Source organism: Palaemon carinicauda, chromosome 35, assembly GCF_036898095.1.
Source record: "Palaemon carinicauda isolate YSFRI2023 chromosome 35, ASM3689809v2, whole genome shotgun sequence".
NCBI classification, from domain to species: Eukaryota; Metazoa; Arthropoda; class Malacostraca; order Decapoda; family Palaemonidae; genus Palaemon; species Palaemon carinicauda.
This window is the reverse complement of record NC_090759.1, coordinates 77,212,344-77,229,843: the sequence shown is the minus strand read 5'-3', so window position 1 is coordinate 77,229,843 and position 17,500 is coordinate 77,212,344. Positions and strand designations below refer to the sequence as shown.

General features: G+C 33.1%; 1 protein-coding gene across 1 annotated transcript in view; it reads left to right on the top strand.

Annotated features, from left to right (window-relative positions):
- The window catches only part of LOC137627897 (zinc-regulated GTPase metalloprotein activator 1-like), a 159,716-nt gene that overhangs the window by 88,223 nt on the left and 53,993 nt on the right, over positions 1-17,500 (top strand). The window contains exon 6 of the mRNA XM_068359339.1: positions 15,724-15,761. Coding sequence (XP_068215440.1) covers positions 15,724-15,761 — 38 coding nt within the window. The remainder of the gene's footprint in view (positions 1-15,723; positions 15,762-17,500) is intronic.

Here is a 17,500-nt window from a genome sequence, read left to right as displayed (position 1 = left end):
GTACTAGTAGTAGTAGTTCGTCTGATATCCACCAGACATGAGCTAAATAATGCCGAGGACTGCTTGTTCCGTCATTTTCAATTTTACTGTATTATTATGGGATGAATAATTATTTTGTCTTGGAAAATCAAATTGCTGGTGGGATTTTCTAGGTGAAGTTTATGCCTTCTGTATACAGTTGTTTTTATTGGTAGCTTGCTTATCCTCATTTACGAATATAGTTTCCTCTGCATTTTTTTGTTGAATCTCATTAAAAAGGTTTTTTTTTTTTTTTTTCATTGTTAAGCCATGTTCAATTTGTCTTTGTCAAATTAATTTGCCGTTATTAGGAGAATAAAACCTTGCTAATCATTTGCTTAATATCAAGTAGAATTCCAAGAAAATATCTTGAACAAGACCCTAAAAAAAGTATATATATGCACACACACACATACACATACACACACACACACACACACACACACACACACATATATATATATATATATATATATATATATATATATATATATATATATATATATATATAATTACTAACAATAATTAATGCCACTAAAAACAATAATGCATATCCACCAATCCGAAATCGAAGCGATTTCGGATTGGTGGATATGCATTATTGTTTTTAGTGGCATTAATTATTGTTAGTAATTATATATATATATATATATATATATATATATATATATATATATATATATATATATATGTGTGTGTGTGTGTGTGTGTGTGTGTGTGTGTGTGTGTGTGTATGTGTGTGTGTGTGCATATATATACTTTTTTTAGGGTCTTGTTCAAGATATTTTCTTGGAATTCTACTTGATATTAAGCAAATGATTAGCAAGGTTTTATTCTCCTAATAACGGCAAATTAATTTGACAAAGACAAATTGAACATGGCTTAACATTGGAAAAAAAATCAATAGATTATTGCTCTCCAGTCAAAAAAATTCCATGAGTATTCTCTGTTACGGTAATGTACAAAAACACTATTCTGTATTTTTTATAAGCTTTCCCCTGCGAGTTTAATTTGATCATAGAAAACGTAATGGTAGATTATAGAAAATTTTCGTAATAGGGGTGACTATGTTAAAAGTAGTTTTGGATCTTTGAAATGCAATACACTAAATGATATAATTGGCACCCTAGCTTAGTATATTTTTATGAGGTAGAACGACAGACCGTGTTGTTAATTTATACACAGGTGTCTATACTGTATATGTATCCATTTTTGAGTGGGGATACCTTAACTTGGTAGCCCTTTCTGAGTGGGGATACCTCAACTTGGTATCCCTTTCTGAGTGGGGATACCTCAACTTGGTATCCATTTCTGAGTGGGGATACCTCAACTTGGTATCCCTTTCTGAGTGGGGATACCTCAACTTGGTATCCCTTTCTGAGGGTGTGCTAGGGGAATGGAAATATAAAAAATATAGATAATTTAATAAATAAATATATTTAACTGTTATCTGATCCCTCTTAGGTGGTTCTTAGAGAAAACCCAAACATTGTCCACATTTTAAATGTTAAATTGTTTCGCAGATAAACACAGTGTACAGACAAGTAACATAACTTTTTAATACACTTACACAAAAAGCTTATAAGCATTGCTTTGAAGTCCCTCCCCCCACAAATACATGCACTGACTTGATGAGATGTACTAATGGTTCAGGGGAGCCTGTAGGTCTACTTGCTGAGTCATCAACAGGCATTGCCTGGCCCTCCTTGGTCCTTGCTTGATGGAGAGGTGCCTTAGGCGTGTACGGCCAATGTGGTTTTGAGCCTGTCCCTTTGCCTCTGCCATTCATGAGTGACCTTTAAACATTGAAATAGTGATGCACAGAACTCCAAGGCTAAGGACACCTGGATCATGTTTTGGGAGCAGGTCCATATTAATTCAAGAGACGTTTTGAGGCTAAAATGCTAAATTGCCCTGTAAGGTGCTGAGCAACAGAGGTTGATATTGTATTCACTGTCCTATGCGAGGTGTTAATCATCTCCTTCTACGCCTATTGACTTAAAAGGTCTCAGTTAGATTTCGCCAGTCGTCTCTGTCTTGAGCTTTTAAATCAATACTTCTCCATTCGTTGTCATCTACTTCACACTTCATAGTCCTCAGTCATGTAGGTCTGGGTCTTCCAACTCTTGTAGAGCCTTGAGGAGCTCAGTTGAAAGTCTGGTGAACTAATCTCTCTTGAGGAGTGGGATGAGCATGCCCAAACCATCTCCATCTACCCCTCACCATGATCTCATCTACAAATGGCACTCGAGTAATCTCTCTTATGCGAAGTGTTCGGTAGAAATAAATTTTTACATTATTATTATTATTATTATTATTATTATTATTATTATTATTATTATTATTATTATTATTATTATTAGCTAAGTTACAACCCTAGTTGGAAAAGCAAGATGCTACAAGGCCAAGGGCTCCAACGGGGAAAAATATCCCTGTGAGGAAAGGAAATAAGGAAATAAATGAATGATAAGAATAAATTAACAGTAAATCATTCTACAAACAGTAACAACGTCAAAACAGATGAGTCATATATAAACTATAAAAAGACATGTCAGCCTGGTCAACATAAAAACATTTGCTCCAACTTTGAACTTTTGAAGTTCTACTGATTCATTGGGATCGAACCCTAGACTTCAAATGTGAAACAAGGTAGCTATCAATCCTGTCACCAGAAACCATTTAAGATGTTGGGATCCCACTGCCAATTGTATTTCAGGATCAATCCGTAGTTTGATGTGTAGGAAAGTCTTTTCGCCGGGTAATTCCTGAAATGCAGTTAGCACTTATGTTCCGACTTCTCTTAGGGTCTCTGATGACACGACTGATCTAGCTAAAATTAGTGCATGGTGAAAAATATGGGGCGTGAAATATATGTTTTGATGTTGTTACTGTTTTTAAAATATTTTAATTGTTCATTACTCCTCATATCGTTTATTTCTTTCCTGATTTCCTTTCCTCACTTAGTAATTTTTCCCTGTTGGAGCCCCTGCTTTTCCAACTAGGGTTGTAGCTTAGCTATTAATAATAATAATAATAATAATAATAATAATAATAATAATAATAATAATAATAATAATAATAATAATAATCCCAATGCTAGGTAGAAATTTATTCATATTTAGGACAATATAATATGTACTCCCTTCTTCCTGTTGGAGCCCTTGGGTTTATAGCATCTTGCTTTCCAACTAGGGTTGTAGGGTAGTAATAATAATAATAATAATAATAATAATAATAATAATCCCAATGCTAGGTAGGAATTTATTTCTATTTAAGTCAATATATTATGTACTCCACGTTTGTGCATGAACTTCAAATTGCTTGATTAATTGATAACGTGTTATTCTCGACCATAATAAATCAGATGGAGGCGATTGGGTGTTTGAGTTTTGATGAAGTTGATTCAGAAACGGGAACTTTATCTTTTGCCACCGTCCTGGTACAAAATTAATTTCTGGAATTTTTGGTTCCAATCACTACGAACCACACTATGAACCAATATTGTATATCCCAGCTTTCTAAATAAGTTTAAAGGTTTAAAGGCTACTCATGAATGGTTGATGCAAGGGATATTGACATTGCCTTATCGAACAGGACAATGCCCTAGAGACTGACCATATTTGATCAGCGCCCAAGCCCCCTCTCTGCCCAAGCTTTGACCAAGGAGTTCCAGGCAATGGCTGGTAATGACTCAGCAGATAGACCTATAGGCTTCCCGAAACCTCCAATCCTTAGCTCACAAAGATAGTGAGGTTGCAGCGACCTAAGAAACTAACGAGTTTGAGCGGGCTTCGAACCGCATTCTGGCGTTCACCAGTTAGGGACGTTACCACCTCGGCCACCACAACCCCAAGTTTATAAGCATTAATAAGTTGTTTATTATGTTACTAACTTTCCTTCATTAATGTTTTTGATAAAGATTACAGCCTCGGAAAATAAATATCCGAACACATTTAATAAGTGTCAGTCGATCATTTAGAAATTTCCGTCTCGAGAAATTCAGAAATTCTTGGATAATCTTTTTTAACTCTCTCTCTCTCTCTCTCTCTCTCTCTCTCTCTCTCTCTCTCTCTCTCTCTCTCTCTCTCTCTCTCTCTCTCTCTACGTGCCTCAGGTTAAAAACATTGGTGACATGTGTCTTTCTTTCACACCGTGCGGGAAGCATATTTATCAGCCCAATTAGAATAGAGGCACCGAGCTCGAAAAACAGATTAAAGATTGGCGAGCGTCCAAGCGGAAAAATGTAAATCAGGTAGCGGTTGTTTTTTTCCCTCCCCGCAAACTGCCAAGAAAGAGAGAGATGAATAAAAGAGACTATCTAGAAATCTAGATATTTGTATCGTCCAGACATATCTCTTTAGATTCACTCCTATAGTCTTTTCCTTCGTCGCATTTGAATAAAATATATCTCCCAGATGGATAAAAGGTTCTTTGGCATTATAATGTTTTAGATCCGGCCCTCTTTGAACCTGTGCTTCTAAAGAAAGAAGGAAAGGAAGAGAGAGATAGGAAAAAAAAAGGAGAATTGAGAGCAATCTATCGCCCGTGTCTCCAATAATCTGTCCCGCGCGTTTATTGGGGTGGAACAACCCTCTTAATTTGAAAATCCCGCCATTCATTTGAATTCCGCGCCCTTCTTCCTAATTTGATTTGAATTTTGCCGCACTTGTGTGCGCCGCTGTTTTGTTGACGATGGTGTTAGGTCGTATGCAACGTCTAGATGTCTTTTTATTTTGCGTTTCTTTCAATTTCCAGGAGAAAATTCTTTCCAGTTCGATAGGGACTTCCAACCATACTTTTGCTTTCACTCGCCCTGTTAATCGCTATACACGAATTAGGTATTGTCGATAATAAAACAATTTCTTGTATTGATTCGAAGACGTTTAAAGCGAGCATTGTTTTCTGGCAACATGTTGTAATGTCTACGCTCCTCCCCTTGTCTCTTGTGGCCTGTCGGGATTGAGGGGAGGAAAAGAGGGTAGAATGTGCGTGCGTTTGTATGTGTAAATTATACGTCTGTGAGTCGGCTGAGATTTTGTATGTGCGCGCCTCCGTGTGTATGTGTGTGTGCGTATGTATGAAGAGACTGATAGCAGGAGGGTTTGAATCCAGCCGTTATTGTGGAGCGAAAATGTGACACTTTTTAATTATGCCCCCAGGTTACAGAATTAACTAGGCATTAAGCGATTCCCTTATTAAATATGTGGTAACCCCGCTTGAGCGAACCGCCGCTCTTTGCATGAGTGGGAGGGGCGACCGGTTTTAAAAAATTCGTTTAAACCCCATCGCATCTTGTGAGTTTTCCGAGGCGAACATATTGGATTGTTTCATCGGATATCCGTTCCTTTTGAGAGCCGAAGGTGTTGAATCGAGTTAGCATTGGGGTAAAAAGGGGTTTGGGAGGGGCCAGGGAATGAGACGCAAGGAGGGGGAGGGGGGGGGGTGGGGGAGGTGGTGAGGTGGTTCTTTCGGGTCGGTCTTCAGCCAATATTGGCAAAGGCTCGCGAGGGGGGAGAAATTAACGCGAGAAAAAGACGCGCCAAAGTGATTGTGTTCCAGGGTTTGGCGGGAAATTACATCGCCTTGAGTGGCTCTCTCTCTCTCTCTCTCTCTCTCTCTCTCTCTCTCTCCTCTCTCTCTCTCTCTCTCTCTCTCTCTCTCTCTCTCTCCTTCTTCCTTTCTCCTTGGTTTCTCTGCGGCGAAATGCAACCAAGCGTGATCTCATTCTCTTATTACACCTCATTTATCGGGTTATCTGTGTTGCTCGGGGCTACTTAAGCTCTTACGAGATATTTTGGAGGAATATGTCGTTGTCATTTATCTCTCGCAAATTGGTAATGACAGGTATATATATTCTCGTTTATATCAGTGGTATATCTTAGTATGTACGAGTTTGTTAAATTGATAATAGATTTAATGTTAAACTAGAAAATATAAGTTTAATGATAAAAAAGGAAAGAAAAAAGATTCAAGAAAAGTAACAGAAATCATCATATATTTCCATCTAGCGGTTGGAAGTTTGAGATGAAAATTTCATTGAAAGATTTATTTTTATAAATCCGTGAGAATAACATTCGTATATATTTTTTTTTTCATCGTTTCAAAATTCTAACTATAAAAGGTATCTTAGACGCTACACTGACATAACATTCAAATCTTTATGTGTCCCGGTAATTTTCTTTAATGACATATGCAGTCCTTTGAAAATACCAGTAGGCCGTAATGAGGTCGAAAACAAATTAGGTTATTATAAGGGTAGATGGAGATGGTTCGGGCATGCTCTTCGCACTCCCCAAGAGAGATTAGTTCACCAAACTTTCAACTGGCTTCAGAGGGCATTATAAGTTAGAAGGCCAAGGCCTACATGGCTGAGGGCTATGAAGCGTAAAGTGGGAGATGATGAATGGAGAAGTATTTATTTAAAAGCTCAAGATAGAGACGACTGGCGAAATCTAACCTAGCCTTTGCGTCAATAGGCGTAGATGATGATGATGATGATGAAGGATAATTTGGATTTAACCCTAGGTCAAAGATAGATTGTCATCTTGCTGTCCAACGCTCAAGTGAATGGCTACCCCGGCCCCATCGCCTTAGCCATATGGCCTAAAATCCTTAAATACAAAGATGGGATTATTTCTCTTCATTGCTATTTTAAGTATTTAGAAGATGGACGTTTTAACTTCTACATGAAATGTCGTAGATGGCAGTTAGCCAAAACTTTACCATAGTGTAACTGAATTTCAAAAATCCCACAATTCACGAGTCGAAATATTTTTCATTTAAAAACATATTTAGATAAATAGTAAAAAGTGCAATTGTAAACAGTATTTGTAAAAAGGAAAAAAAAAGAAAAAATATTCATGTAATATGCGATGATGTATATATGTTATAAATTGTAAAATTGTAAATGTGTAAATCACAATAAAAAAAAAATAATTGAAAACAGGTGCCTTCTGACATGTTATGTTTTTTAATTCGTATTGTTAGAATTTTAGTTCACAGCAAACTTTTTCTTTGGACATTCCAAGTTGTTATCGTCATTTTAGCTTAGGAATCTTTCTCTCTTTTTGTATGAATGGTCTTCTTAACCCCATCGCTGGGGGCTGTATGAGAGAGAGAGAGAGAGAGAGAGAGAGAGAGAGAGAGAGAGAGAGAGAGAGGAGAGAGAGAGAGAGAGCAGGAATTATATATATTATATATATACATATATACATATATATATATATATATATATATATATATATATATATATATATATATATATAGAGAGAGAGAGAGAGAGAGAGAGAGAGAGAGAGAGAGAGAGAGAGAGAGAGAGAGAGAGAGAGAGAGAGAGCAGGAATTATATATATTATATATATACATATATACATATATATATATATATATATATATATATATATATATATATATATAGAGGAGAGAGAGAGAGAGAGAGAGAGAGAGAGAGAGAGAGAGAGAGAGGAGAGAGAGAGAGAGAGAGAGAGAGAGAGAGAGAGAGAGAGAGCAGGAATTATATATATTACATATATATACATATATATATATTATATATATATATATATAGAGAGAGAGAGAGAGGAGAGAGAGAGAGAGAGAGAGAGAGAGAGAGAGAGAGAGAGAGAGAGAGGAGAGAGAGAGGAGAGCAGGAATTATATTATATATATATATATATATAGAGAGAGAGAGAGAGAGAGGAGAGAGAGAGAGAGAGAGAGAGAGGGAGAGAGGAGAGAGGAGAGGAGAGAGAGAGAGAGAGAGAGAGTACAAAATCAAAATAGGGGAAAAAAACCGGCGAAAAACATTTCTCTGCGAAAAGAGAAAGAATTCGATTTGGCTGTAGAGACGAAAAGGCTTGCATCATTTAAATCACAATTTGCATAATAGACCAGATGCGAAGTCCAGCGGAAGCCCAGATTACGCCGTGTAATCCGATTTTAATCCACGGATTTATTTAGTTTCGGTCATTTAAGCCTTATCAAGCATTGGTGTGTATCGCCACATTTGAATATAACGACATTACGGGCATATGTCGGCCATTTTGATGTTTTTTATTATGTAATATTTAAGTAATTAAACGTTATTCCATCTTCGACTACAACACATCTTTTTTTTTACCCTCCGCCAACGAAGTCGGAAGGAGGTTATGTTTTACCCCTTTTTTTTTCTGTATTTCTTTGTTTGTGAATAGCTTCCTGGCCACAATTATAATCGCAGAGTAATGAAGCTTACAGGATTAACTTTAATGTAAAAAGCTGGAAATTATTTAATTTGGGAAGGTCAAAGTTAAAGGTCAAGGTCACGGTCAAGCAAAATGCCCAATTCACGTAATCAGGCCATAAATTTCGACTTCGTTGTCACAGAGACTTCAAACTTGATTCATATTTAAGTGTATGAAAATCCACGCTAATTAATATATTTTAAGGCCAAAAGTTCAAGGTCGAGCAAAAGGTCAAGAATTAAGCTGCAGCAGCGGAGATCTGCGCTCTAACCAAGTGCCCCTCTAGTTGTTATTGTTACTACTACTACTACTACTACTACTACTACCACCACCCTAGTTGGAAAAGCATGATGCTACAAACCCAAGGGCTCTCACAGGAGAAAATAGCCCAGTGAGGAAAGGAAACTATATGAAAAGTAATGAAAAAATTAACAAAAGATATCTTAGATCAGTTACAAGGTTAAAATAGATGTGTCACATCTATCGTCTAACTGCAATTTCTTCGCTCATTCTTCAGCAAAGTAGACTATCTTTTATTTACTGCTTTTGTCAAAGTAGGACTATCTTCATTTACTACTTTTGTCAAAGCAGATTATTTTCATTTACTGCTTTTGTCAAAGCAGACGATCTTCATTTACTGCATTTGTCTAAATAGACTAACTTCATTTACTGCTTTTGTCAATTTGTCTGAATAGACTATATTCATTTACTACTTTTGTCAAAGCAGATTATTTTCATTTACTGCTTTTGTCAAAGCAGACGATCTTCATTTACTGCTTTTGTCAAAGTAGACTATCTTCATTTACTGCTTTTGTCAAAGTAGACTATCTTCATTTACTGCTTTTGTCAATTTGTCTAAATAGACTATCTTCATTTACTGATTTTGTCAAAGTAAACTATCTTCATTTACTGCTTTTGTCAAAGCAGACTATCTTCATTTACTGCTTTTGTCAATTTGTCTAAATAGACTATCTTCATTTACTGATTTTGTCAAAGTAGACTATCTTCATTTACTGCTTTTGTCAAAGTAGACTATCTTCATTTACTGCTTTTGTCAATTTGTCTAAATAGACTATCTTCATTTACTGATTTGTCAAAGTAGACTATCTTCATTTACTGCTTTTGTCAAAGTAGACTATCTTCATTTACTGCTTTTGTCAAAGTAGACTATCTTCATTTACCTGCTTTTGTCAATTTGTCTAAATAGACTATCTTCATTTACTGATTTTGTCAAAGTAAAACTATCTTCATTTACTGCTTTTTGTCAAAGCAGACTATCTTCATTTACTGCTTTTGTCAATTTGTCTAAATAGACTATCTTCATTTACTGATTTTGTCAAAGTAGACTATCTTCATTTACCTGCTTTTGTCAAAGTAGACTATCTTCATTTACTGCTTTTGTCAAAGTAGACTATCTTCATTTACTGCTTTTGTCAATTTGTCTAAATAGACTATCTTCATTTACTGATTTTGTCAATTTGTCTAAATAGACTATCTTCATTTACTGATTTTGTCAAAGTAGACTATCTTCATTTACTGCTTTTGTCAAAGTAGACTATCTTCATTTACTGCTTTTGTCAATTTGTCTAAATAGACTATCTTCATTTACTGATTTTGTCAATTTGTCTAAATAGACTATCTTCATTTACTGATTTTGTCAAAGTAGACTATCTTCATTTACTGATTTTGTCAAAGTAGACCTATCTTCATTTACTGCTTTTGTCAAAGTAGACTATCTTCATTTACTGCTTTTGTCAAAGTAGACTATCTTCATTTACTGCTTTTGTCAATTTGTCTAAATAGACTATCTTCATTTACTGCTTTTGTCAATTTGTCTAAATAGACTATCTTCATTTACTGATTTTGTCAAAGTAGACTATCTTCATTTACTGCTTTTGTCAAAGTAGACTATCTTCATTTACTGCTTTTGTCAAAGTAGACTATCTTCATTTACTGCTTTTGTCAATTTGTCTAAATAGACTATCTTCATTTACTGCTTTTGTCAATTTGTCTAAATAGACTATCTTCATTTACTGATTTTGTCAAAGTAGACTATCTTCATTTACTGCTTTTGTCAAAGTAGACTATCTTCATTTACTGCTTTTGTCAAAGTAGACTATCTTCATTTACTGCTTTTGTCAATTTGTCTAAATAGACTATCTTCATTTACTGCTTTTGTCAATTTGTCTAAATAGACTATCTTCATTTACTGATTTTGTCAATTTGTCTAAATAGACTATCTTCATTTACTGATTTTGTCAAAGTAAGACTATCTTCATTTACTGATTTTGTCAAAGTAAGGACTATCTTCATTTACTGCTTTTGTCAACTTGTCTAAATAGACTATCTTCATTTACTGATTTTGTCAAAGTAGACTATCTTCATTTACTGCTTTTGTCAAAGTAGACTATCTTCATTTACTGATTTTGTCAAAGTAGACTATCTTCATTTACTGCTTTTGTCAAAGTAGACTATCTTCATTTACTGCTTTTGTCAAAGTAGACTATCTTCATTTACTGCTTTTGTCAATTTGTCTAAATAGACTATCTTCATTTACTGATTTTTGTCAAAGTAGACTATCTTCAATTACTGATTTTGTCAAAGTAGACTATCTTCATTTACTGCTTTTGTCAATTTGTCTAAATAGACTATCTTCATTTACTGCTTTTGTCAATTTGTCTAAATAGACTATCTTCATTTACTGATTTTGTCAATTTGTCTAAATAGACTATCTTCATTTACTGATTTTGTCAAAGTAGGACTATCTTCATTTACTGATTTTGTCAAAGTAGACTATCTTCATTTACTGCTTTTGTCAAAGTAGACTATCTTCATTTACTGCTTTTGTCAAAGTAGACTATCTTCATTTACTGCTTTTGTCAATTTGTCTAAATAGACTATCTTCATTTACTGCTTTTGTCAATTTGTCTAAATAGACTATCTTCATTTACTGATTTTGTCAAAGTAGACTATCTTCATTTACTGCTTTTGTCAAAGTAGACTATCTTCATTTACTGCTTTTGTCAAAGTAGACTATCTTCATTTACTGCTTTTGTCAATTTGTCTAAATAGACTATCTTCATTTACTGCTTTTGTCAATTTGTCTAAATAGACTATCTTCATTTACTGATTTTGTCAAAGTAGACTATCTTCATTTACTGCTTTTGTCAAAGTAGACTATCTTCATTTACTGCTTTTGTCAAAGTAGACTATCTTCATTTACTGCTTTTGTCAATTTGTCTAAATAGACTATCTTCATTTACTGATTTTGTCAAAGTAAACTATCTTCATTTACTGCTTTTGTCAAAGCAGACTATCTTCATTTACTGCTTTTGTCAATTTGTCTAAATAGACTATCTTCATTTACTGATTTTGTCAAAGTAGACTATCTTCATTTACTGCTTTTGTCAAAGTAGACTATCTTCATTTACTGCTTTTGTCAAAGTAGACTATCTTCATTTACTGCTTTTGTCAATTTGTCTAAATAGACTATCTTCATTTACTGATTTTGTCAAAGTAAACTATCTTCATTTACTGCTTTTGTCAAAGCAGACTATCTTCATTTACTGCTTTTGTCAATTTGTCTAAATAGACTATCTTCATTTACTGATTTTGTCAAAGTAGACTATCTTCATTTACTGCTTTTGTCAAAGTAGACTATCTTCATTTACTGCTTTTGTCAATTTGTCTAAATAGACTATCTTCATTTACTGATTTTGTCAAAGTAAACTATCTTCATTTACTGCTTTTATCAAAGTAGACTATCATCATTTACTGCTTTTATAAGTTGACTTGAATTTTACTAACTTACAAGCAGGAATGAATATCAAAGATAAATCAACTTTAGTTTCTTGGGGTTAAAGCCACTGCAACAGGTTTGATTTTGCATCAAAACAGGATCTTCAGATTTCTAACTCACTGCTGAGGCTCACTGGTCTCATTGTCAACCATGACCGCTTGCAACCAACCTATCAAGTAACCAATTATAATAATAGCTTGTTTATTTACTATAGTCAATTCTTTTTAGCGAGGCAGATTTGCACCGACTCGCATGGGTGCCCCTTTAGCTCGGAAATGTGTCCTGATCGCTGATTGGTTTGACAAGATAATTCTAACCAATCAGATAGCAGGAAATTTTTCCGAGCTAAAAGGGCACCGCTTCGAGTCGGTGCAAATGCGCCTCATTAAAAAAATTGAGTATAGTTAGTAAAGTAACGTCTAACAACAATCGTAAGGTCATGTTTCCCGAGGCTTCATATTTGGATATTCAGTAGATCTTTTGGTATCGAAAACCTTATTTTAAGAACACTTAGAGTTTCCTTTTGAATTAAGTATATAAGGTATATCTTATCTCTTCGGTGCTGATAAAAGTAAGACCTTATAGGTGCAAAATAAACCTTCTAATGTGAAGGACCTACCCGGTTTCATACCCACACTGTTAAAAAAAATCGTAATTTTAATAGGAAATTCTCCGTAAAAATATACTGTTCTCAGCCGTATTTCAGTAAAATACAGTCGACCGCAATTTCTACCGTACCTAGTTATTATCTTTTACGGGTTGGTGACCATAATATCACTCTTTTACGTCAATATATCCGTTTCTAAAACGACAAATGCCCGGCAACATTTATTTCAATATTTTACTGCTTTTTTCACGGCAAATTTTTAAGTGTAGTTATAGAATGAAAATCTAAAAATGTAATAAAATTGTTGAAAAGGCAAATAAAATCCAGTACGTTTATATATAACATTATGAAACTTTCAAAACATCTTGCAATATTTTTTTTCCCGATAACGAGTATCGGTGAAATTTACTCTGGTATTCCAGTGTATTTACGAGTCAGCAATATTTGGCTCTTATTTGTCTGCAAGATTTGTTTTGTATTTTAAGAAACCATGTACTTGTGTACATGTTTTATTTTATGATATTATGTGGTAGATCCAGAGCCATTAAGAAAATATATCTGGAATAATTTTTCTTTTCTCCCAATGTATTGGTAAAGAAGACTCGTTTATTTTGACTTGATTAGTCATGCTGATTAAATTTAGGTTAGAATCAAAGGTCTTGTAAATCTTAGCGGTAAACAGCCTCCCCCTTTTTATATTAACCTCCGACAGCAACAGTGTTTTGATTTCTTTTCGTAGTGTTAATTTTTGTAATACTCAGATTTTGGTCCTTGACATGCCCAACTGGATGTCCTTATCAACATTCTTATAATTTTATTTATTTATTTATTATTTTTTTTTTACACACGAGACATCTGAATGTTGTATAGAAGGCCTTAAAATTACGATATAATGTAAACCTTCACATGACTTTTTTTTAATGTGTAACTGAAAGAATTCACATTCAATTATTTTTATTAGTTAGAATTTTAGAAACTTTATAGTTTTAGAAGATAAGAAAATGCAGTTAAATAAAAAAATAATAAAGGAAAAAGAAATGTAAGTAGAACCTTTGTAGAATTCCTACGGCTCTTTGCTCCTAAGGCTTCTGGGGAGAAAATATTCCTTTTTGTTATTTGATATACAAGTTTGAACAATTGTATGTAGGTAACCAAACTTCTTTCTTTCTCTAACATTGTGATATATTTCTTCTCGCAAGAAATAGATATGTGTAATATTGACATCGGAGAATGGCGACCTGTCGACAGCTATTGTCTCTATAAAACTTCCAAGTCTTATGATCAAATATTTCCAGTCTTTTTCTTATTGTTCGTCAAACACTGAAGTCAATTCTTTTTAGTGAGGCAGATTTGCACCGACTTGCAGGGGTGCCCCTTTAGCTCGGAAAGGATTCCTGATCGCTAATTGGTTGGACAAGATAATTCTGACCAATCAGATAGCAGGAAACTTTCCGAGCTAAAAGGGCACCGCTGTGAGTCGGTGCAAATGTACCTCATTAAAAAAAAATGAGTATAGATACTTGAATCTTTTTTTTTTTTTTTTTTTTTTTTTTTTTTTTTTTTAATGTGGTAAACACAGTTACCTGCTTTTGAAGGACTTTGCTTTGGGTTTGGGGTTGACCGTAGTCTCGCTCGGCTCATTAATCATCACCTTAATTAATTACACAACTCACTTGGGACGTTTACTTTAAATTCTTTTATAAACTTATATATATATATATATATATATATATATATATATATATATATATATATATATATATATATATAAATATATATGTATATATATATATATATATATATATATATATGTATGTATATATATATAGATATATATATATATATATATATATATATATATATATACATATATATATACATATATATATATTTATATATACATATATATATATATATATATATATATATATATATATATATATATATATATATGGCGCAAAATCTACTCTTATATTTAACGCCATTTTGTAAAAAAGGGAATGGGACACACCTTATATCCTAAAAAGATTTCAAATACTCTAGGACACAGTTCATTCTACTTATCATTCTCCTATCTCTTGTCTCTCGTTTGTCATACTTTCTAATAATGATATCCTAAATTTTGATATAATAATTTGTCACACTGATTTAAAAAATTAAATAATATTGAAGGACATGCACACACCCAATTTTATTTTGAAAACTAAGACGGTGTGGGACATACCTTATTTAAAAATGTCCATGCTTGGCGATGTGGTGGACTGGGATTCGAGACCCAGTCAAGCTCGATAGTTTCTTGTAATGTCTGCAACCTCACCATTCTTGTGAGCTAAAGATGTGGGGTTTCGGGGAAACCCATAGATCTACCTACCTACTGAGTTAACAGGAGCCATTGCCTGGCTTCCCTGGTCCTAGCTTGGGTGGAAAGGGGGCTTTGGCAATGGCCATATGTATAGGACATTATCTTGCTGGGGCATTGTCACTACCCCTTCCTCTGCCATTCATGAGTGACCATTAAACACCCTGATTTAAAAAATTAATTAAATAACCGCAAGTTTTTTTTTTTATAAGGTTTCATTTTTTTTTTAGTATTATGATTCAGGTGCTTGACAAGCCCGCTTTTGTGTCATTAATATTTCTGTAATTTTATTTTCACATTATCTACACACAGGGCGACTGAATGTTGTAAATCAAACCCTATTATTATGATATAATGGATTTTAAAGATTATTTTTTTCTCCTTATCGGCCAAGTAACCTACTGTATTTCCTCAAAACAAATGTTTTATGAGAGTAATGTGTATCACATTTGCACATTAATTTCATTAAATATTACTTAATAAATATTGGTGTTTATATTTATGTATTTTCAGTAAATCTAGTTTTATGAGAGTAATGTGTATCACATTTGCACATTAATTTCATTAAATATTACTTAATAAATTTTTGTGTTTATATTTATGCATTTTAAGTGAATTTAGTTTATTGGTGAGCTTTTAGATACTTAAACTAATTTTTAGTTATTCTTTGTATACGCAAAACAAAGTAATTAACCACTGAAATTTTATATTTTTTCCAGGAATAATTACTGTCCTCGATTCGAAGTATGCTGAAAAAGTAAGTAATGTTGAACATTAGGTTTTGTGATGCATTTGTTAGTTTTTTTCTTTTTCTTTTTACACTTAAGGTTGTTTGAATGTATTATAATTATGTTTAGAATTATGATGTACAAGTAAAAACAATGATTTGAAATTTTCAAAAATTAATGTTATTTAAATTTGGAAGAAAATAAAATTTTTGTTAGATGTTATTAGTATTATATTTTGTTATTTTTTTTCATAAGTATTACTCATTATTTTATTTACCTTTTTTTTCTGTGTAATTACTTAAGCTTTCCCCTGGTTGAGTTTTAGCTTTTCTTTATAAGTTTATTTCAAACAAGTCGCTCGTCTGTTCATTGCGTATAATTTTTTTTTTTTTTTTTTTTTTTTTGCATTTAAAAAAAAAAACACCGCTTATTATTTATAGTAAAAATCATTGTTAATTATTAGAAATCCTTCATTCATTTCAAAAACATTTCCTTTACCTAGTGCCAATCCTTCATTTATTTCAAAACCATTTCTTTTACCTAGAGGCAATCCTTCGTTTATTTCAAAACATTTCCTTTACCTAGTGCCAATCCTTCATTTATTTCAAAACCATTTCTTTTACCTAGAGGCAATCCTTCGTTTATTTCAAAACAATTTCTTTTACCTAGTGGAATTCCTTCATTTATTTCAAAAACATTTCTTTTACCTAGTGGCAATCCTTCATTTATTTCAAAAACATTTCTTTTACCTAGTGGCAATCCTTCATTTATTTCAAAAACATTTCTTTTACCTATTGGAATTCCTTCATTTATTTTAAAAACATTTCCTTTAGCTAGTGCCTATCCTTCATTTATTTCAAAACCATTTCTTTTACCTAGTGGCAATCCTTCATTTATTTCAAAACAATTTCTTTTACCTAGTGGAATTCCTTCATTTATTTCAAAAACATTTCTTTTACCTAGTGGCAATCCTTCATTTATTTCAAAAACATTTCTTTTACCTAGTGGAATTCCTTCATTTATTTTAAAAACATTTCTTTTACCTAGTGGCAGTTTTGAGTATATTTTATAGAAATGTGTTTAGTTCTAAGGAAGAGTACGTGTATATGTAAACAGTTATTTTGTAGAAATTGCTATCAAATCTCTCTAATTCCCAACAAACTATTGACCGTTGTAGTTGCAATGTGATTATTACCAGCCAAGAGAGTCTGACATTACTGTCACACCAGCGCTAAACGCACAGTCAATCAAATCATTACCATCCAAGAGAAGCCACTGCATCTGAAACGTCATTGCATTACACATATCAACCAATCAATAAAGATATCTATGCACCCATATTTAGAATATTTAAAGATTATAAGTATATACTGTATATACATATATATAATTATTTTTTATTTCATTTATTTATTTTTTTTCCTTATCAATTGAATTTTGATAATCTTATAATTCTTTATATCCCGATTTTTTTTTCGGGTCAGCCCTGTGAGAGTCAAGCTTGACTCATTGGGCTGGTAAAACTCCTTCTTTTAATAATAATAATAATCATCATAACCCAAGGAAGACCGCTATAATTGCAACACCAGTCCCATAAACCCAGGCGGACATGAGTCTTTTTATAGTTAATTTATGACATATTTGATTTTGATGTTGTTAATAGTTTATATATGACATGTCTGTTTTGACGTTGTTACTTATTTTAGAATGATTTATTGTTAATTTGTTCTCTTCATTTATTTATTTCCTTATTGCCTTTCCTCACTGG